This window comes from Diadema antillarum, unplaced genomic scaffold (genome assembly GCF_040938485.1).
Source record: "Diadema antillarum isolate AM-2024a unplaced genomic scaffold, OU_Dant_1.0 scf00000032, whole genome shotgun sequence".
NCBI lineage: Eukaryota > Metazoa > Echinodermata > Echinoidea > Diadematoida > Diadematidae > Diadema > Diadema antillarum.
Window position 1 is genome coordinate 2,997,536 of NW_027270921.1, and position 22,749 is coordinate 3,020,284.

The following is a 22,749-nucleotide window of genomic DNA, read 5'->3' on the forward strand; positions in this document are numbered from 1 at the left end:
ATAACTGCTTTCCAGTAGAATTGTACATTACGTAATATCTTATTTTTCATCATTATTGTTTCATTTACTTCCATATACATGTGTGTGTAGTGATCTTAGTATTTCATAATTCACTTTTCCTACCGCACCTCAAGTACATTAGTCATGTGGAATTGACACATTATAGGCATTATTATTATCATCATCATCATCATCATTATTTAGCAGTACTAGCTCATCAAAGTGTTGGAATGTAATTTATGAAGGACAGTTAAGCTTCATTCTGGTTGTATGTGGCTCAGCTTCCTCGCTCAGTGAAAAAGACGAGAGTGTGTGACAGATATCAGTGAATGTGGCATTTCTAAACCACTTGGTTGTGCCGTGCTTTGGTTGTATCTACAGCCATGGATTCAAATGGTGGCGGATAATGGTAATCATGTGTGTGTGTGTGTGTGTGTGTGTGTGTGTGTGTATGTGATGGAATCTACATTGACAATCTTTAGTTTTGTCAGCCTTGGGGCACAGTTTTGAGATGTCATTTAAACAGAGACTGAGTTTCCTTTTTCACTGTTGTGAGATATATAATGTGTAAAGCAGTTTACTTGTGTTCTCCTTGTAATGTCTCTTGCAAAACTAACCTCTAGTGTTGCATACTGGCTTTCAATTATAGTGTGCTTTGATTGATCATGAAAAAACAAAAACTACGCACAGCATGTTTCAGCTGTTGATATCACATTCTTTAGAAATCATCTTAGCGAAAGAATGTCGTGTCTGAATACATCATTACTTTGTTATCAATAATTGTAACCTGATTTATCCCTTTTACTTTGTTATCGATAATTGTAACCTGATTTATCCCACAGATTAGGTACAGAAAGGAGCGACGTTTTAAAATCTTGAAGGATTTTGTCATTCACGCATACGCCTACTGGAGTTAGGGCGCCATCACAGATGACTAACATTAAGTAGAGCGGGTAGAGTGTATGAGGTTTCGTGTATGTGAACATAGTGAGTATTGATGCGAGAGCAGGTACTGTGACAGTTGTATCTCAAAGATACAGGCTCTCTTGTAAAGAAAATTTTTAATGTATGCTGGTATTAAGGCCTTCATTTTTTTTTTTTTTTCGATAAAGGCACACTCGCTGGTTCAGGATTTTTATTAAGTACTATAAACCTTTAACAGTTACTTGCCAGGATGTGTGGTAGTGTCTGTAACAAACTTTGTTGTTATTGTTGTTGTTTTTTCATACTGTACCTGGCACTCTATATAAAAGAACAAATGCTGCAGCAACACCGTATAGAGCAACCTTTTTCTAGCCAGTGCAATGCAAATTAGTTTTCCTTTTACTGTGTTTCAGATTTATGACCTTTAAACTACATTTTCAGACTTTATTACAACAGACCAAAGCCTGCCAAGAAGATGTGGCCCTACAGTCATTTTCAAAATTGCCTTAAACTTTTTTAAAAGTTGCATTAAACATACGGGAACAATTCAAGTCGGAAGGAAGATTATTCTCGAGACTGTATTATGCGGTAATAAGAGATGGTGACTCAGAGAACAAATATGATATTAATGACATAATTTCTATGTCGGCAGCAAGGGAGAAAGCATCTCGCAGCCAATCAGTTCAGCGGCTGAAAAGTATAGATGTGTTTATCTTGTACAAGGAAGTGTCTGGCAAACCAGGAATGTCAACTTTGTGTTCTGTCTACATTACCGAATCTAGTTGTTGTTGTCGTATCGCTTCTGGCATAAAAGTGTAATTCACTTAAAATTCTGAAATGGATAATTTTAGCATGAATATACAATCTTGTAGGATCTTTATTGATTCATTAGTTGAGGACGAGTCCCAAATAAGAGCGGGCAAGTGTCTATGGGAAATGCATGTTTGTAGCAAAATCAGTCCGTCCTCAAAGGGTTAAAGATGCTTCTGTTATAGCAGTGCTTAAGTGTCTTCATGGTGCACCCCATCTCTACCCTCAACAACTTACAGCTTACCACCCAAAATGAATTGCCTGTCTAATCAAGAAATTTGCAATATGTGTTTTGTCTAAAACTTTTTGGAAATAGAGCATTTTGGAAAGTGGCACTAGATCTTGGGAATTACTTGTTTGTGAGTAACTCAAATGCTTTTATGGCAGTCAGTTCCTGTTGGAATTTTCATTGTAAACTTTGTAAACGTTTTGTGTTCAGTGTACACAGAGACTGTATGGTGTTATTATCAAATGTTAGGAAATGGGTACTGTTATTATATTTCATGTGCATGATGTTATTTACATTGCAGCCATAGTAATGAGTGATATGACTGTATCACATTAAAAGCATGTATTCTATTTAACCATATTGACTTTGAGAAAGCAGACAGAGCATCAAACTTTGGAGGGATAGCAACACATTGCATGGCTGTGGATAAATTTGGTTCCATTTTCCTAAATTATGATTACTTTATTAAAAAGAGAGAAAAGAAGGGGAGGAGAAAGGGTGAAAGTTTGAACAGCTGCCATATGAGGCTCCATCTTTGTAAGGCCATAAGAGTACTTTCAAGGTGGTAAATATCCAAAGAAGATCAATAAACGTAACTGGTGTCCATTCTTAATTATAGAATATTAAGATGAGTGTTGATGACATAAATATTATGACATTTGTTTGCTGTGCTTTTGAGGTATTTTAGTCATCATCAGGGATGTTTGTCTTTCGTGGATATGTTTATACATATTGGCAGTGACATTGTTTGGTCTGGTTAAAATCACTTCTATCTGTACACTGTCTCAAAATTTCATCCTTTTTCCAGAGACTTCTGGGCTATAAGGTCTGATAAATCCTAGAGCTGTTTACCAGTAATAAAAACTCACTGAGATAATGTACAGACTCCTGTGATTGTGAGACTTTAACCAGTAACACACCCGCCCACCTGAAATAAAAAGGGTAGGGTATATCGATAATTTTAAGGTTTTGAATCAGGACCGTAATGCTCCGAATGACATTGTACAGAGATGTGGCCTCTTTTTTATGTGGCTGATAGTTGACATTCTCAAATCAGATGTTTTCATTGACTTGTGATATCATTTGAGTCAATTTGAGTGGGGGCGCTGTGGCATAGTGGATAAGGCCCTTGACTCCCAATCAGAGAACCCAAATTCAATTCCTGCCCAGTGCTCGCGTCGTTGGACAAGATGTTTCTACCCACCATGCCCTTCTCAACCCAGGTGTATAGTTATCTGACGCTAGGGTAATAATAATGGAGGGCCCTCTGGTAGAGCAGTAGCAACACTGAAAGGACTACCCTAGGTAAAGAAAACCTTCCACCCGTTGAGGACAGTTTGATTTTGCTACAACGCACATTTCCCATAGACACCTGCCCGAGTATACTCGGGACTCATCCTCAACAGGTTAAAACATCAATTATTACATCCTAGTTCATATTGTGGTAAAACAGACCTATGACTTGTGCACTTGAAACTTGAAAGAGTTTATCATCTATTGAAGGGCTAAAAATTGTGTTTCTTCATGCATTTGTCAAGGGAGAATCAAGGATCCCACATTCCAGATGGAGATGAAACGGATGGAAGAGCTGCCAATCCTCTACCAGTCCGTGTATGACCGCCCATTCCAGTTATCAGCCGATGTCCAGGAGAGGATGATGGCTAGGGAGGAGGAGGAGAGACTGGGCCTCAAGCGAGAGGTGAATACTTTTCTTTCCTCTCTTCTTGTCCTGAAGATTTTCTCAATCTCTCCTTAATGTGGTACTTTATCTCGGATAGGTACTGTTCTTTGCTTTCATGCTATCTATTTAATTCCATCAATATGCTCTCTTTTTCTGTCCTTTTGTGAGATAAAGGACAAGTTTACCCAAAAATATGTGTGGATTGAGTGAATGCAGCAATATTAATAGAACACAGAAGTAAAAATTTTAGGGAAATGGGAAAAAGTTTTTTCAAAAGTTATGATATATTTTTAAAGCTTCATTGCTGCCATAACTGGATGAGAAGAGTATGACAGTTTGTGACGTCACGGCAAGACAGCAGCAATATGACGAAGATATAAACAGAATCCAACATATTTTCATATTTCTAGCAAAGTGAAAAGCACTTGACTTGCCTCTTTCAGAAAGCAGGGGACACAATATTTTCCTTAACAGGTGTTTGAAACAAGTCAAGGGAATGTGTACTTTTCATTTTAAAAAAAGAAAGATCGAGGAATTCTCATGATATTTTCTGTATATCATTGTCCTTCAGTGATGTTATAATCTGTTTTAGTCTTCTTATCCAATGATGGCAGCACTGAAACTTCAAAAATGTCTTTAACTTTTGAATGGATTGTCCGATTTTCCTCAAACTTCACTGGTGTGTTCCACTAATATTGCTGCATTCACTCAATCCCACACATGTATTTGGGTGGGTTTGTATGTTAATCATTTCCAGTCATCAAACTGTACAGCATAGTTTCACAAATTGTCTCCATCATTTTGTCAAGGGAGGATTAAGCACCCCATGTTCCAGATGGAAACGTTGTTCATTCATTTTCCTCTATCGCTCCTCGCCTGTGGAACTCCCGTCATTTCTGTGTGAAATTGACAAATTGGAGCTTTCAAAGCATCACTCAAAACCCACATTTTTCACCAGACATTCATTGCTAACTCTCTTGGAGGAGTCTGCACCTTTGAATGCTTTTAAGATAGATAAAATAACGCCATGCCAATGCTATGGATCATCATCACCATTCATTTCCATCCAGGGTCCTTGATCTTCCTTTACAAATTTATGGAGATATTTGTGGTCCCTATATTTCATCATCAGTTGCTTTCTGCTCTCAAAATCCTGTTACTAATGAGATTACTTGTCCTTTTATTCCATATAGAACTAGCAAAAGCCCAAAACTTTTGATGGAAGTGGACTACATAGTCAATCTATTCACAGCTACCATTACAGTGCATAAGGCTACTGTACATACAGTTTTTGGTACATGTAGTTGTTCTAAAGCAGTGCTATGCGTACTGTTTTACGACCTGTATTGTACACATTTGTCCTATATATGTCTTGTGTCATTGATTTGAGACTGTTTCCAATGTTGCGAAAGAGAAAAATTCAAAAGAAGTTGATTCAATAAAACATCTTTGCTATAATTGAAGAATCCATTAATGTTGTTTTTATGAATATCTATTTCACATGAGAGTATATCTTTCTAATTTCTTTTTGGTTTCTATGTAAATTGATATATTTTTTGATGTAAAAGTTTACATTCAGTGATGTTACTATTTATGTATAAACCTTTATCAATTTGATAATTGATGTCGGCTTCAGGATGGGCAACTGCTTACTGTGTGTCTGAAAGGATCAAGAGGTCAGTTATTAAAATTCTCGGTGCGGCTTTTAAATCCTATGCAGGAACATCTGGTCAGTGTGGTCAAGCAGAAGCTGGTAGCACTCCTTGAAGATAAGACCATCCACAACTTTTATCTTCATGAGCTGGAAACTGTAGAAGAGTTGATGGAGACTGCCTCACTCCCATGTGTTGAATACCAGCAGGTATGTCTAAACCTCATGTACCCAAACTCAGAGCTCTAACTTGCTGTGTTTTTTTTCATCAACATTTAGATTATTAGTCACTAAAACCTGGCCTAATGGTATGAAATCTTTGAAGACTTCCATAGCAGTAGAACGTTAAGAGGTAGCTGGCTTTAACGGTGCACCACATATTCTTTCCTTGGTATTTATGTGGCCCTGAAAGGCCTGGAATTGTCACTCCTGATGTTTTGGCAAGCATGTTTGAAACGGCAAGAAGATGCTTGCCGAAATGTCGGGAGTTGGTAGGCCCTTTTCAGAATCACATACATACCCAAGAAAGAATATGTGGTGCACTGCTAAGCCTTCCACCACCCAGCTGACCTAATTGTAATTTAGCCATCCTACTTGAGCATAACTATGTGCCTCAGTCCAATATGGGAAGGCCTTTGTTACGCAATGAAGAGATTGAGAACATTAGGTAATCTCAGCATTCATCGGCAAGAAGTTTCCATACCTCTGTGCCAACTGGCAAACATATCACAGTAGAGGTCGTACATGCTCACCACAGCCCATGAAATACTTCTTTCAACCCGTTGAGGATGGGCTGGTTTTGCTACAACACGCATTTCCCGTAGGCACTTAGCCGAGTATACTCGGCACTCATCCTGAACGGGTTAAATATGAAGGTCGTATTCCTGTGGTAAATGTTGTTCTGTGGCCTTGAATTAACTGTAGTGATCAGATGAGTCAACATTCACTTGCATCGCTGTGACCTAAATGATATCACAGAACCTTCGTCATCAGCTCTTTGGGGTGCAGCAGAGTCACCCAATACTGGGATATGCCTTCTGCAGGCGCCAATATGTTTAGGGCTACCAGCTACTGGCAGCCCGGATCTGGTAACAGATATGTCAGTAATTTTGTGAGCATGATGTTTTGTGAATCAAGAGTGCAAGTGGTTTAATTCTTGACTGAGAACCACGGTGATGGAATGAAAAAAAAATACTATCGCCAGAAATATACTATCCTCAGAAATACACATACCAGGTACCAGTTTTCCATCATTGAGAAGATATTCAGTGCATTTTTGCCACAGGAGGCAATCAATTTGTGATTTGTTGATCTTGCTTGTGCTGGTTGATTGGCCAAATTTACAAAACACTGAAATGCTGCACCATATATGGCATGTACAGTAATTGTACACTTCATTTTATTTCAATCGTAAAGCAATGTAAAGATACAATACAAAGAAATGTGTCAGTCCTTCTTATCCATGTGAGCATATGAATAGTAAGTAAATAATCAACGTTTGTGAAGGTGATGGGACAATAAACTATCACTTCCGAGGCGATCTGGATGTAGCTATCTTACCGAAGCGCAGCTGAGGAAAGATAGCGTACATGTTCAGATTGCTGAGGAAGTGATAGTTTGTCTCATTGCCTGAAACTAAAAGTTGATTATTTGCTTTATATTCCACATCTAGGGTCCTAGATATTCCCATTTTATTCCACATCTGAAACTGTTTTAGCTGTCTTAGGGTATCCTTGGGGCTTAGGCTACGTAGTTTACTTTAGACGTATGCGCGTAGATGACAAAACAACGAATTTGCTCCGCGCGGGTCGACGCCCCGCGCGTGGCACCGAAATAAAAGTGCATTGCACTGTGGTCTATCACTTGACCCAGGTCAAATGATTGACCACAGTGCAACGCACTTTTATTTTGCGCGTACTCAAAATTGTAAGTTATATCACGCGTTAGGACTGTGTGGACTAGGAGCTGATCAGCGAAACAAAATGACTATCATCATAGAGTGTAACGAACTTTCTTCTCAGGTGATGTGATGGGCAAAACTACGCTTTTTATCACGTGATCAGCTCTTGACCAATCCTATAGCAAGATTCTTAGTATGTGGAATATAATATTTTATATCAGTTCACTATTAAAACAGAAAATAAAAAGGGGGAAATGCAACCACACATGGTCTAATTGTTTGCATACCTTTGCAAAAGAGGGTGGTCTGGAAAGCTAGAAATCTTGCCCGACATTACTGAAAGAGCTGACTGTAGATTGAACTCAGTGATCTTTTGATTTAGGAATAGGTGTACTCATTGTTAACTCAGGTTCTTGGGAACAGGATGATATATGAATTTGAAAGTGTTAGTAGATAAAAAGCATTAGTACATCAATTAAGCCTATTCCTCTGCCTTATTGAAATGGGTTTTGGTACTTTGAGTATGAAGCTATTTGATGTTCAGCAAGCTTAAGAGTAGTTTCAAGTGTCTCGGGTAAAGGGTCCGTGAAGAAATCTGGTTATAACCATAACAATGTGTCACATAGCCTTGTGGTTTCTTGTGCTCAGGATAACCAACTAATTAAAAAGTTCTCATTTCCTCTTTATTGATAAGCATGCACATCCATATTTGCAAGATGATTGCAATTTTCCAAAAAGAAAAAAAATGAAAAAGACCTTTGTCACAGTTTCTGTCTATGCTGTGGGTTTTGGTTAAAAAACAAACAAACAAGAAAATTACCTCTCTTGTGATATAATGATGTGACAAACCTGGTGAGAATAGACTGTAGATGATCTGTGAGAACGGACAGTCAAGTGCTACCTGCTTCCACTTGAGCCTGATGAAGTCAGTAACGATTTGCTTTTTTCAGGGTTTAATATTTCTAAATAAGTTCTGTAAGCTCTTCAGTGATACTTCATTTATTACATCTCATTTCCAAGAAACTACCAGAGAAACAGTGAGAATATGTGTGACCAAATATACACAGTTTTGGAAAAAAAAATCAGCTTTGAAGTTTTAGATGCCACCAATCATGGACAAGATCAGGTTTTGCAGTAAAATCATTGCACTATACAAACATGCCCCATTTTTAAGCCCAAATTTTGAAAGTTCAAAACATTCCCAGACTATGAAATTTGGGTTAAAGTTAATTTACCTGTTGATCAAATTTATGACAACTGAAGAACAAATGAAAGCTCTATTTTTTCAGTCAAATCCCCTTAATTTGTATTTACATGGCTGTAATGTCTATGGAAGGTTGATGTGATGAGGGTGTGAATCACACGTGACTTGTGTGATTTTGTCATTCCATTACTTGCAAGTCTGGGAAATGCGTGTTGTAGCAAAATCAGTCCGTCCTCAATTCTTTCATCATACTGTAAATGCTATCTTTTGTGACTCTTGAAAAGCCAGTGGACTTTGATTTTGAGCCTCGTTTTTCAGTGGGTTGCACTTCTGCTGTCTAAAGAAAACATGATTATGACGTGCATACCTTGGTCACTCCAAAGAGTGTCAGATTTTTTTTGTCATTGTTGTATTGTGCAATTTAAAGTTCTGGTGCTATGTTTGACACATCAGTTTGTTTTGTGGTTTGTTTTTTTTTTTCAGTTTGGAAATGTGACTAAATTCTCAGCCAGTGGTGCAATGACTCATATTTGTTGAAGACATTTAACATTGGAACGCAAAGTATGGCTATGCTTTGGGTTAACCCTGTATGTGCCCCAGACACTGTGAAGAAGCTGTGAATTACCATTCTGTTTTAATCAGCATTCACTTTATCTTCCAAACTTGACTTTTAGTTGTATTTGAACTTTGCCAACAGACTCAGGATAGCAATGTAACAGTCCCACAGGAAAGCCATTCTGACACAATAGGGATTAAAGAGATTAGGTTATTATCTACTTACTCATTGGCAGTCAGTGTCTAGACATCTCTGCCAATCATACTGTGAGGATTAAGGATAAATTTCCAGTCGCTTTCAATCAAAAATGTGTTTCAAGCTTATGCTGTGTTTTATGTTAAATTCATAATGCTATTCAGTGATGTTCTGATTTTCAAATTCATCCCATTTCATATATTCACTTTTTTTTTGGGGGGGGGGGGGAGGGGGGTATGGTACAACAATTTTTTTTTTCTTACAGTGGTAACACAAATCCTGTTTATGGAATGACAACAAATGCATGCAAACTGGATTTCAAGTATTGAAATTCAGAAGCAAGATGTGACTTGAATTGCTCACTACCCAGGTACATGAATAGCCATAAAGAGGTTAGTAACCCAGCCTGTTGCCCCGCATTCTCCAATACTTCTGTAAGAAATGTCTCACAGGTCGCCACATCCATGTAAGTTCAAAATAAAATGAAGAAATAATGCTTGTAAAAAATTTGAAAAATATATGTATATGCAAATTGATATTCAGATTTGATGAATTTAATGAAGGCCATGACACATTTCATGAAAATGCTGTTGTAACATGCTTCATAAAAACTGAACCGATATCAGCAACTTTCCCACAATTTGAATTCAAACTGGGCGGTAAAAAGGATATCGCAATGTCAAGTTTTGAGTAAGTATAAGATTTTTCAACCGAATCTGTTCATTTTAGAGATTTTGCAGCTGTTATATCCAGGTAGTATGAACTTCCTACTAGTGGTTGATTAACGGATGCATTCAAGTGTCAAGATTTTTTATTCCCCAAGAACCCATTTATAAACTAGTCAATTCACATGTTCACAACAAATTGATTTCAATACCTTTAATTTAGTTGCATGCAATAGCTCGTAATTAATCAAGCAAGTGTTGGGCAGGCTTTCTCATTTTCAGAAACAAAGCATATTTTGAGAAAAATTTGCATAGAATATGAATATGTGTGTTAAATAATCTATGTGAGTGAAAACTACATTTAAATATATCATCAAATTGTCTATGCTACAAAATCTTGGAGCATATTGGCTAGAAGAAGTATACTTTGTTGGTGCTTGATAAGCAAAAAATAAGAGGAAAAAAGATAACCAGACAAAGAAGTATCTTGTATAGTCTTCAGAAAATCAGTTTTGAGTTCTCCTTAGTAGGATTTCATTTCATTTCATTTCATTTCATTCATTTATTTAACCACGGATAAAAAAGCCCAATCAGCAAAAGTGGTTTTTCAATGGGGCCGTTAATCAATGTACATAAATCATGTTAACATGATAAGAAATGAATATTTTCATAGAATATATTCATGCATATATGCTCAGAGTCCAAGTATACAAAATGAAAGACAAACATAACACTAAAGATAACTTTCAAAACAAGTACCAGTAATTAGAGCAAGCTGGTTTGCCATGTGAGAATCTTATATCAGTCAGATTCCAGCAATGTACAAATGTGTGTAAACTACCATCTTAAAAGGATGGTATAGTATTGGTTGAGGTGAGGATTTAGCCTTAAACTTTTTGCAAAATACTTAGAAACCACTTTATGAAATATTAAAGAGTGTCACAATTCTAAAAGAAATTCAAAGTTCAATTGATTAAAATCGGTTTTGAAATTGCTGGAATATCCAAAAACAAACTAAAACAAAGCGATCCTCATAAAAGGTGGGTCTAAATTCAAAGTTCAGTTGATGAAAATCGGTTTTGAAATTGCTGAGATATCCAAAAACAAACTAAAACAAACAATCCTAATAAAAGGTGGGTCCCACCTTTTATTAGGATTGCTTTGTTTTGGATATCTGAGCCATTTCAAAGCCAATTTTCATCAAATAAACTGTGTATTCCTCTTATAATTATATGCTTCTTTATATTTCATAAGAGGTTGCTCATTATCTAAAAAAAAATCAAAATCATCATCAAAAAATTTTGGAAACCTGTTGCCCCACCTTAACCAAAACTGAACCATCCCTTGAAGAATGTTGATCAGTATTAATATTATGATTTTGGTATTACTGTATCATTTAAACTCCATGCTGTCAAAGAGTGTATGCCTTTCGCCACGTAATTTTCGGAAAAAAATGAACAGAAATGGTGAGAAAGCAGTTCCCTGATAATCACAGTTTTGAGAAATGTGGTTTTGAATTTGAGGTGCCATTTGTTGTTGTTGTTTTTTGGTTTTTTATTCAGAACACTGTTAACAGATTCCTTAACCCGTTTAAGACCAATCCCAAGTATTCTCGGGCTGGGGTAAATGGGAAATGTGTGTTAAAAATAGGAAAAATCTGTCTGTCTTTGATGGGTTAAAAAGTGGGAAGTTTTGGGTAGTCTCTGAACAGACAGGTTGTAGTTAAGCAATCCAATTTTCTGGGTTTTTTTTTAAACAAATACAAACATTTCTGAATTTTCAGTCAAACTCTCTTACTTTGCAGCATTCTGAGGCCTCTCATGTCAAGATAAACACATTGCTGCCAAATCCCCTTGAATTTGCAGAAGGCTCCCTGAGAAAAATGAAATATCTTTTCATGTCCTGACATGAGAACATGAAATGCCTCCCTGATTTCAAATGATATTTGCCTATTAAGATGTATATTGTAACACACAAGTTTCTCCTTGATTGCTCTTTGGAATCCCACTTATTTTGATGGTGAATGTTGTCAGCCCTGGTAGTCACGGTGACGGGGCACCTACTTGATGGACTGGTCTTATGATAAACTTTTGTCTACCGCCCTATCTCAATCTGCAGACATCAGCCACAGGTGGCCAGGCTCCAGCAAGGCAGATTAAGAGCATCTTCAAGGAGACGGTGGACAGTCTGGAGCGGGAGGGTCAGGTTTTCAAGAGCAGTGAGGAAGCGGGACTCTTTCAAGTAAGGAAACCGCTAAATGGTACACATGATGATTGGGGTCCTACAGCAGATGCAGCAATTTTGTAATGAGTTCTGTTACTGATCCTTGAAGTATATTTGACCATATTATAGCAATTACTACCCCCCTCCCTCCCCCCCTCCCTCCCTCCCCCCGGCTAAATACTGATTAGTGATAAGGTTAGAGTAAAGATTAGGGTTAGGGTTAGGATTAGGTTTAGAGTTAGGGTCAGGGGAAGGGTCTGGGGTAATTGTCCAGGGGGTAATTGCCCTAGAACTATATTTGATGCATACAGAATGGAAGGAGAATTTGGAGACTCGTTGTTGGATGTCCTGATTCTGTGTTTATGTAGTGATTCCTGAAAGTAGAAAAAAAAGAGGTTGCAATTTCCTCAGTTTGAATTATTACAAGTGAGAAGGGCGTCTCCTATTTGACACAGATATGAAACACTATTGCGCTAATGTGATGCACTTCTGAAAAATTTTATACCATCTTCAATTTTCGATGATACAGTTGGAAAAAGTATATTTTGTATGCTGTATCAAAGGCGAGAAATCCAGTGAATTTAGGTGAACATCATCTCAAAGACTAGTGATCAAGTGAATATTTAGTTGAAGCAGAAGTCTTTACCAGAGGACATTTCACCATTGTAAGGCCTCTAAAAGTGTTTGCCATTAGGACTGCAATGTCTCTTATGTCAAAATTATATGCATGTCCTTCATTAAATCATGATATTACCTATCAGCTGGTATTTACCTAATTTAGACTGAGAAGAATGTACTTACTGTCAAAGATTAGACTCTAATATGTGTATACCCAGTGCAGGCCAATGTCCATTGAGAGCAAATCTAAAAAAGTGTACTCTGTTACATGAATGGGATATATCTGTAGGAAATACAGAACACATTCACTAACAAAGAAACTTATCACATCATCTGTTGAGAATGAGAAGGGCGTTAAGTGGTCTTGAACACTATGGGTTTTGTGGCAACTTAACGCCCTTATCATTCTCAACAGACGACATGTAGATTTTATGGTTTCTCATATATGTAACTTTTTTCAGTGTGCCTCAATTTCACTTTATAACCTTTCATGTCACAAATCTTTTTCATTATCAGTGCCATATCACTGCAGTAGTCTCAGAATATGTAATTCTTTGATCTGTGGATTTTTGTAATATCATTTTCAACTAAAGGAAAGAGAAAATCATAATCCATCAGTAAAGGGCTGTATGGTCAACAGAGTTCAAATATATCTCCAAAAATATTTACTCTCATATCTTGTAATGGGTCCAGTCATTAGCAAAGCTCTGCTAAATTCTTTGTTTCCTTTGAAGAGTACTAGGCCAGAGGATGAAGAGAAAAATTTGAGTAAGAATGGTGGGAGGCCCATTTTAATATGTGACCGTGCACCTCAAAACGAACATAAAGTCGCACACACTGATTTTGCATGAGGACTGAAAATAAGTGAAATAGGTCAACCTAGCCGAACTTGACTTTTTCATATTTTCTGAAAGAGCGGGTCTTCTTTTAGATTTTGCTAAAATTTGGTATCATAAAACGGGCAGGAAAGTGTGTTTTTTTAAGCAGTTTATCTCGAACATTTTTGGTAGAATAGTGTGATTAGGTGTGTCTTTAGAATCCCTTTTCCATTTCTGAAAAACGTTGTCCACACTCTTCGCTTCAACTCTAATAACTTTTGGAAGGATAGTACTACTGCTTTGAAACCTGGCAATAATTATGGACAGAATGTGTTAATGAGGCATGCTCAATTTCAGTTTAATCTAATAATCCCTTCATTTTGTTACTCTGGTGGTTTACTTCCTGTTTTTTGTCCCATTCATCGCACAGCCAGCACGGTTTGGTAAAGATTAAGCGCTTGAATAGACACTGTACTTCGGAGCCTCTTTTCTCAGTTCACACTTTTCCTGAGTTTGTGCTTTCTGTCCAATATTTAGATAGGTTAGGAGAGTCCATTTGATTTGAGTTATACATCATTTTAAAGCTTAAAGTCTGCTCTTTCAGAATATGGTCTTAACTAAAAATTCATGTCTGGCGACTTTTTGTTTATTTTGAGGTGCAGGGTCACATATGATTATAATCATGGTAGAGGATATATCATGGTAGAGGATATATCTATTGAAGCGCAATGAATCAAAGAAGGAGTATTATCTGTTTCACAATTACTCATCAATATTTTAAAAGCTGTGGAAAAAGGATGATGCAACATTTGCTCCTACTTCTCTTATTTTCTATAAGGACATGGGGTTAGGGTTAGGGTTGGGAGAGGGTTTTAGGTTTAGTTTGATGTGAGGATTAGAATTAGGGTAAGGGTTATGTCTGTGGGTAGAGAATTTATGTTTTGCTTTATAGCATGCAGATATTTTGTAGGAGCAATTGTTGCAGGAGCATATGTCATCGAGCCATGAAAAACTGAGTTGTAAGCCATAAGATATCACAATTTCACTAGTATCACCCTATTTGTGTAGTTTGCCAATGTATGTACTGAGTGTGAAAAGTGGATGTCTGGTCATTAGTGGGAAGAAGACATACGTTAAGGATATTCCAATGCTAAGATGCAAAGTTTACAATATCTCGACAGGGGCGATGGATGATACAAATTTGTATAATACCAGCTGTTCCCTTCCATTGCATTTCATTTGAGAGACACTCACAACAAACACGATTGACACAGGGTAGTGTATACCCATGTCGTCATAAGAAAACATAACATCTATCTGGCAGCTTGATGTGTACGTTGTCTTCAACCCAGTTGGTATGCTGTTGAAGGTGGCAACAATATTTTGATTTCCTGTTCATTTGCATCTTTGATTAAAATGTCAATTTTTCTTTTCCGCCAGCCCACGCACGGAAACAAGAGACTGAATGACAGATTGCTGGACATTCTTCGGGCAGACTGCCAACTTCCCAAGTGTGAGTACAAATATCATTGATGTCTTCTCTTTTACTGTATATGCCATATATTCAGTAAGTCTAATTTTTCGTGAATCCAAACTTCCCGACAATTTTGCTAGTGGTTAAATTGGCAGTTGTGGAGCACAGTACTGAACAGAAAAATGTCTGCGTGCATGTTACATTCATGTCAGGAGCAGAGTTCATATTTTTGTGTGTTTTTAAATTCCCAAATAGCAACCGACTCGTGAAATTCGCAAAAATGAAAACCTCATGAAAGATTCGGCATATATAGTAGTTTTATACCAGAGGACCTCAAATAGGGAGTAGGGATAGTCTTTTCCCCTTCTCTCCATCCTTCTCTATCTGTAATATTTTTCTCTATCTCTTTTTTCTCTCTCCAGTCTTCTGTATCTCTTTCTTCCGTCATTGCAAAGCAAAAACAGAAAAGACCGGAAATTGTTTCATCTGATATCCCATCCTCCCCTCTCCTTCCGTCTTTTGGTGTCTTAGAGCATTGTATTACCGTAACGTCTGGCGTACCTAGCAAAGCTGATCATGCAAGATGAGAAGAAGGCCCCATTCCCCTCCTTCAGCTCTTGTTTTCGTTTCTGTCACGAGACCCGTCGTTGGAAAACACTGCAGCCATGGCAACGTGGCGTAATGTTGTGGTGATGGTTGCTTCCTCTCCGTCTCTCGCTTTCTCCTCTTCCTCTTTCTTCCTCTTCCTCTTCCCCGTCCCATGAAGAGCGTTGATCCCCATTATGATGTTAAAGCAGCACTTCTTGCTCGAGCAGTTCAATGTTTTGTGTCATTGTGGTGTTTTTTTTCTACAACCCTCGATGATATGCTTTTCATGTTTTGCTTTCATGGATGTGGTTAGGTACTGAAAGTTGTCATCAGGAAAGCATAGGAACATATCAGAATCTAACAAACAAAATAAAGAAAGGAATTGTCCCCCCCCCCCTCTCTCTCATTACAAAACAAGAAATAATGATAATTGTGATTTATCAGGCTCGCAACTGGAGGGGGGACAGGTTCATTTTGTTCCGCAGAACCCCCCATTTGCTCCTTAATTGGTATTGCTCGGAATGTGTAAAATAACAGAACTGAACATAAACGTGGATTAAACTTTTTCTAATTCTGAATCCCCCCCCCCCATAAATATCCTAGTTACGGGCCTGTTTATAAAGTGATTGTTATAATGATTTACATAAGGATTATTGTTTAATTTTCTATATGCACTTTACATACATGTGCTAACAGTCATACACACATATATAACAGCATTGAAGTAATTACAGTTTTAGATTTAAGAAAGTCATTAAATAATTGAGTTACAAGTTTCTTCAGAGTGACAAATGAGAACTCTACTTGCATTCTACTACTAGCATTCTGCATTTTAAATACAGGTGGGTCTTGAGAACAGTCGTAAATAGTGCAAATGAAGGTGTTTTCTTGATTTCTGTAGACAGGGAATTCCAGTCAAGGGCAGATGCCTAATTGAAGGCTATATTGCCATATGATAATAATAATAATAATAATAATAATAATAATAATAATAATAATAATAATAATAATAATAATAATAATAATAATAATAATAATAATAATAATAATAATAATAATAATAATAATAATAATAATAATAATAAGGTCTTATCTACCCAGCGTATCCTCTTCAATGTTGCCACTGGTCTACCAGGGGGCCCTGCTATCATTATTACCCTAGCGTTGCCAGGTACCCATTTATACGCCTGGGTCGAGATGGACATGGTGGGTAAAAACATCTTGCCCAAGGACATAAGCACTCGGCGGGACTGGAACTCAGGTCCTCTGATCGGGAGTCGAGAGTTTTATCCACTATGCCACAGCGCCCCCACATCTTTTGTTTGGGTTTAAACAAAGCACACAGATCGAAGGTTTTGTAAGCACTGGCTCTGAGCTGTAGTATAAGAACAAGAATTAGTGGAGAAATAATGAGAAGAAGAATGATAATGGTAAGGATAACGGTAACGGTAATGGCAAGGGTAATGATAATGGTAATGACGATAAAAATGATAGTGACTACATGTGAGGCACACAGGACTGCCTTTCAACCGTCATGGTGCTTTGGTACAAACAATCAGCTACACATGGCATGATACACAGGAAGAGAGCAGCAATTGAACAGCAATTTGAACTACAAGCAAGGCATGGATAATTAAAGATGAAATAAATGTATTTTAAAGGCATACTTTACTATTTGCAGATGAAACAAAAACCCAGCATTAATGCTTCAAAATAGTTCTTAAATGTGAGTTAGGGAGATAGACAAGCAATATAAAGATTTGAACCAGTACAATCGAGTTAAAGGGGATGGCTAGTAACCGATCAGTGGGAATCAGTGGGAATGCTGAGGGATGATTGTTCCAATCCTTGTGCGATTCATTTAAGAGCACATTATATATCTACTGTTGTGTGAAAATTATTTGCTTCAGAACGGTCTCATATTCAAGTAATGTGCAGATTAATGCCCCATCACTGACCAGGCACGCTAACCTGGAAACACTAAATTGCACATTACTGTAAAACGAGAAATTTTCGCGTGCATTTTAATTTCGCGAATTTCGCGAGCGCCAAAATTCGCGAAATTAAAATGCACGCGAAAGTTTTTGTCTACACTACATGCATTGAACGCCAGTGGCAATTCGCGAAAATTTCATGCCACGAAAAAGGCTGTCGGCTCCAATTCGCGAAAATTTCATGCCGCGAATATATCATGTTTTACAGTACTTGAATATGAGACCATTCTGAAGCAAATAATTTTCACACAACAATAGATATATAATGTACTCTTAAATGAATCCCACAAGGATTGGAACAATCATCCTCCAGCATTCCCACTGATTCCCACTGATCAGTTACTAGCCATCCCCTTTAAGTATTGTTAAATATACAAAATGTGAACAATAGATATAATAAAAATGTTTCCAGACTAAACCATCTACAGTTATGGTTTAATAAGAAATATAAAGATATCTCCTTATATTTTGGATATTTCTGGGCCATGATTTTCCGATTTTCAGTGGAACAGAAACGTGTCCGAAGATTTTGATTTAGCGCTGCAGATAAACTCTGCCCGTAGCAATGAGGTAGTGATCTTATTGGTCAGTGCGTGGCATCCCGGTTACTGATTGGTTGTGTGTAGACTGCTGGCACTAAGCTTGAATGAACATCGCGAATGTTGCTATGAGCAGACCTTCTGTTGCAAGTGGTGAAAACTGTCTTCACTCCCATTGATCACGATTGCATCGGACAGAAAACTTTGAAGGCAATTTTCTCGAAATGCTGATTTCCTAGACCACTCGACATGGTCTCATAAAATTATCAATATCTCTGCAACTGAGTAATTCTATGAGTCATGTTATATATGAAATTAAAGTGGAAGAGTGAGGGAATAATGTCATGTCATTATCAGAAAATGGACCTCCCCCGACTTTTGGATCCTTTTGTTGTAGCTGGTCACATAATGGCTTATTGCAAGCCCAAAGTAGCTTCTCTCTTTTTTGCGAGACATTGTTTAGTGTTGCTGCTTTTTTTTGTCACGAGAGATTTTGTTCAAAGCAAGTTATGTGCAGTGTGGGTTTGCATTCTCTATTTAAAGAGAGCCACATAGATCATAAATACTCCTACAAGGTAATATTATCACAAGCAACTACAGAATGCAGAAATGAACTGCAACTAGTGGCTGGTTTTGTAACTCTTGTGTGGCTTGCGATATGACACCATAAATCAATAATAGGCTCTGATAGCTTCGTTGTAGCTGTTTTTAGACAATAACATTGAAGAACAGTACCCATAGATGTGCATTGATTTCATAAAAATGGCATGAGGGACATGAAAACACAGTCCCTACATCAAAATGGATTCAACCATGGTACAGTAGCCAGAGTGAAGTCAATAGATTAAAAAAAAAGAAACAAGGACAGACAAGGACCTTTCCATATCAAAATTGGGAAGTTCCTTGTGATGAGCCACATCAATACCATACTTCTCTACAATATCTTGCAGCCTGTATTGATGAAATGAACCATTCATATTGCAAAGGTTGATAAATCATTGTACAATGTTTACTTTGCCGTGGTGAACACCATCACCAAGTATTTTACAGGGAAGCCATGCAGCACACATTGGGTAGTAAAGATTACCACAAGATGCAAGCCCAGTAATGTAGATGTCAACAAATACTTGAGTAATCGTTCGCTCGCTATGAAAACTGATCATGACCCATAATTGATTTATACAACAATGAAACTAAGCTCCGAAAGCAGAAGGACTCTCCTTCAGTATAATTGTTTCGTTAATCCCTCCGATGCTGGTGTGCGATTCTCTGGCGAGTAAATTTTTCTGTGCCACTTGGAAGGCTAGATGAAGCGAGAAATGCCAGGGCAGTGTGAGAATTTCACTGACGTATTCATCTTTTGTGTCGTTTACATGTCTGTTGGGTGTGCATTACAGCTGTGTTGTTGCTGGGGAGTTCACATGTAGTTGCTGTCAAGGAGGTTGTGTGACGTAGGCGAGATGTGTATTCACTTCCTCGAGGAATTAAAGGGAGGCACTCTGAAAAGTTGAGAAGTCACATGAGTTGATGTGCAGAGCCTAACTTGAACCCCTTTTAGACCATCTTCACTCTCTTTGCCCAACTGACAGTAGTAAGTCAAACCAGCTTTGCACCCATTTTATGTTTCCTTAAAAGTCATCTTCTCACACACAAACATTAGATGCAATGTGAGCAGAACGCGTGCCTCGAGTTGATAATTAAATCATTGTTTCCCAATGTAACACAGCAATTACCATGATGAGGTGAATCGATAAGTGATAACGGACCAAGATTTTGTACAACATCTTCACGATCGCCACGCCAACAGCTTCAGCGTTCAGCACCGTTTCTCAATCACTCCCTTTGGTTGCCGTCCAAGTTGAATTGCTCGCAACAAACCACATCTAGGACGGTAATAGTCCCTCCCATAGCCATCCGTAATTCTCCTAATAATCCTGATGAAGGTTGTGTGTTTCTCTTACCTTTTTTCCTCTGTACAGACGAGGACGGCTGCCACTTCTGGCACATCACGGATCGTCTGCACAACATGGCGGGCTATGAGCACATCAGTTCTGATGCGGTGAAGGAGGCCCTCACTTGGCTGGAAGGAGCAAGCGCAGTCATCAGTACAACTGCCAAGCACTACATGGCGATCAGCTAGCAAAGGGTCGACATACCAAGCCAATTTTTGCCTGTTAATATTCAACGTTTTTCTGAAATAATTCCTTTCCAATTCCAGCGTGTGTTTCGTTATGGGGTTGGTTTTTATTTGTGTCTTTCTGGGTTTTTTTTCTGTGCTCTAATAGTCATTTTCAGTGCCAACAGAGTTGCAGCTGCCTTTTTTTTACAAGAATAGTTCATTTTTTCAAAAGACAAAAACAAAATTGAAGGTAATAGGAAGTGGCAAGTATTTGTAATAAGATGATGACACAAACTACCGTACATATCATAGATGGGCCACTGTTAAGTTTGCCTGGTGATTTAGCTTCCATTCGAACTGTCCTTGACATTCAGTGCAAATAGCTCACAATTGTGAAATCTAATTTTTTCATATGCAGCAAATTTGCAATTAATATTCATGGTTTCATCTTGCAAGCTACAGATTCTTTGTAGGTGGCAATGTTGTTGGTTTGTTTACTTCCGATTTTGTGTATGCAACCCGCCACCATGAAAGCATGATAAAGTGTTTCGACCTCAATTTTCTGACTTTGGAATTGTATTTTCCATACCCTAAGCATATAAATAATGCATGGTTTCTCATACTTTACAAACAAGGTCCTATCACAAAAACAACTAGAAAAGCACTCTGAGAGCGCAGACCTCTGCCAAGCAGCTACTTTCTACCGATGATCTTGCTCTTCCCAAAGAGATTTTTCACCTCTCCACCACTGGGGAAAAGCTCTTTGGGCGAGAGCAGTGATTTCCACCCATAGGTATACATACTGAAAAATCACCCGATTTCCCAATATAGAAGCCTTTGTTACGTCATAAACCCTCAGCTGCATGGCGTACCTCACCCTAGCAGAAAGTGGAGCATGCACTTTAGTGCGCGTTTAAAAACCTCACAAATGCGCAGCTTGAACTCCCAAGTTCATTGACCCTACCTGTCAAAATATCAAAAATCCTTCATAAATTCCCAAAAAATTCTCAGATTACAACCCAAATTTAATCATTTGTTACTTGTGTCATTCTCAACCTTTCCTGTAAGTTTCATCCAAATCCGTTAACCACTTTTTGAGTTATTTTGCACACAGACAAACTAACTAACTAACAAACAAACAAACGGTAACGAAAACATAACCTCCTCCCTTGGCGGAGGTAACAAAGGAAACAAAATGGGAATTCTAGCCACCATATCAGCACAATTCTTTGAGGACTGCACTGGAATGAATAAGCAGTCAAGCATGCAAAGAAAGAAGAAAGTATGGGAACTATTGTTGCCTCATTCTGTTGTTTTCTCTCATAAATGTAAAAATCATTGGTCTATCAAATAAGACAGAGTGGAACCTACTACCAGATAGTGTGAAGACAGCCCACAACCTTGATAAGTTTAAAGCAGACCTATCCACAGAAGCGGATCTAGAGGGGGGGTTGGGGGTTGGGGGGGGGGGTGCAACCCCCCCCCCCCCCCCCAAAAAAAAAAAAAAAAAAAAAATCCGGGGACCATTTTTTTTTTTTAAATCTTATCTTTTTTTTTAAACTTGTAATTTTTAATTTGGCAATGACCTCCATACCAAAAATAGTGGTGTTTTAGATGCAAGAAAACGCCATTTTCACACACAGATTTTCAAAAATTCTCCCTACTGTGGGAGGGGGGACACCCCCCTCCCACACCCTCCCCCCCTCGCTTGCTCCGCTCGATCGGGCTCAGTCGCTACGTTCCCTCGCATACTGCCCCCAACCCCCCCTTTATAAAAAGCTAGATCCGCCCCTAATCCAATATAGATGTGTTAAACATAACCAAAAATATCACTTCAAAATTTAATTATTGCTGCTGCAAATGTCCTTGACCACTGTACCGTGATAGCCCACCAGGGCGTTGTGTGCAGTATAAAACCAGAATAAGACATACTTTCTCAAGTGGCTGGAAAAGAGGTTACAGGGTCTCTGATGCTGCTCTGAAAAGGTTCAGGTCATACTTCCAAACCAGAAGCCAAATCAAACAAGACCTTGAAAATTTGAATTTCTATATCAACGCATATCACCTTGTGTTAAATTTTTCTCAGCTGTAGGATTTGTGACTTTATGAGGGTGACAGAACTTATTTCTGTTTTAGCTGAATGTTATAAAGATAAAGAAAAGAAGAGAGGTTTATGATGACAATTATGTCTATGCTGTAGCTCTTTTTTATCATCTCTCTCTCTCTCTCTCTCTCTCTCTCTCTCTCTCTGAGAAACAAATTATTTTCTTTTGTTTGTATCTCTTCACATTTACTTCTCTCTGTATCTTGTCTATCTCTTTCTCTTTCTTTCTCTTTGAAGCAACCATTCACATTTTCTTTGTATCTCCTTACATTTACTTCCCTCTGAATCTTCTCCCTCTTTTTTTCTTTCTCCCTCTCTTTTTCTCTCTTTGAAACAACCACTCTTTTTCTTTGTATCTTATTACTTTCCTCAGTATCAGTATCTTTTCCATCTCTTTCTCTTTTCTCTCTCTATGAAAAAACCATCCTCTTTTTCTTTATATTTGTCCACATTCACT

General features: G+C 37.9%; 1 protein-coding gene across 1 annotated transcript in view; it reads left to right on the forward strand.

Annotated features, from left to right (window-relative positions):
• Nucleotides 1-21,628, forward strand: part of LOC139742560 (CST complex subunit STN1-like) — a 46,051-nt gene extending 24,423 nt beyond the window's left edge. The window contains exons 5-9 of the mRNA XM_071653095.1: nt 3,502-3,662; nt 5,365-5,509; nt 11,941-12,056; nt 14,915-14,987; nt 20,049-21,628. Coding sequence (XP_071509196.1) covers nt 3,502-3,662; nt 5,365-5,509; nt 11,941-12,056; nt 14,915-14,987; nt 20,049-20,209 — 656 coding nt within the window. The 3' untranslated portion in view covers nt 20,210-21,628. The remainder of the gene's footprint in view (nt 1-3,501; nt 3,663-5,364; nt 5,510-11,940; nt 12,057-14,914; nt 14,988-20,048) is intronic.
• The last annotated feature ends 1,121 nt before the right edge of the window (nt 21,629-22,749 follow it).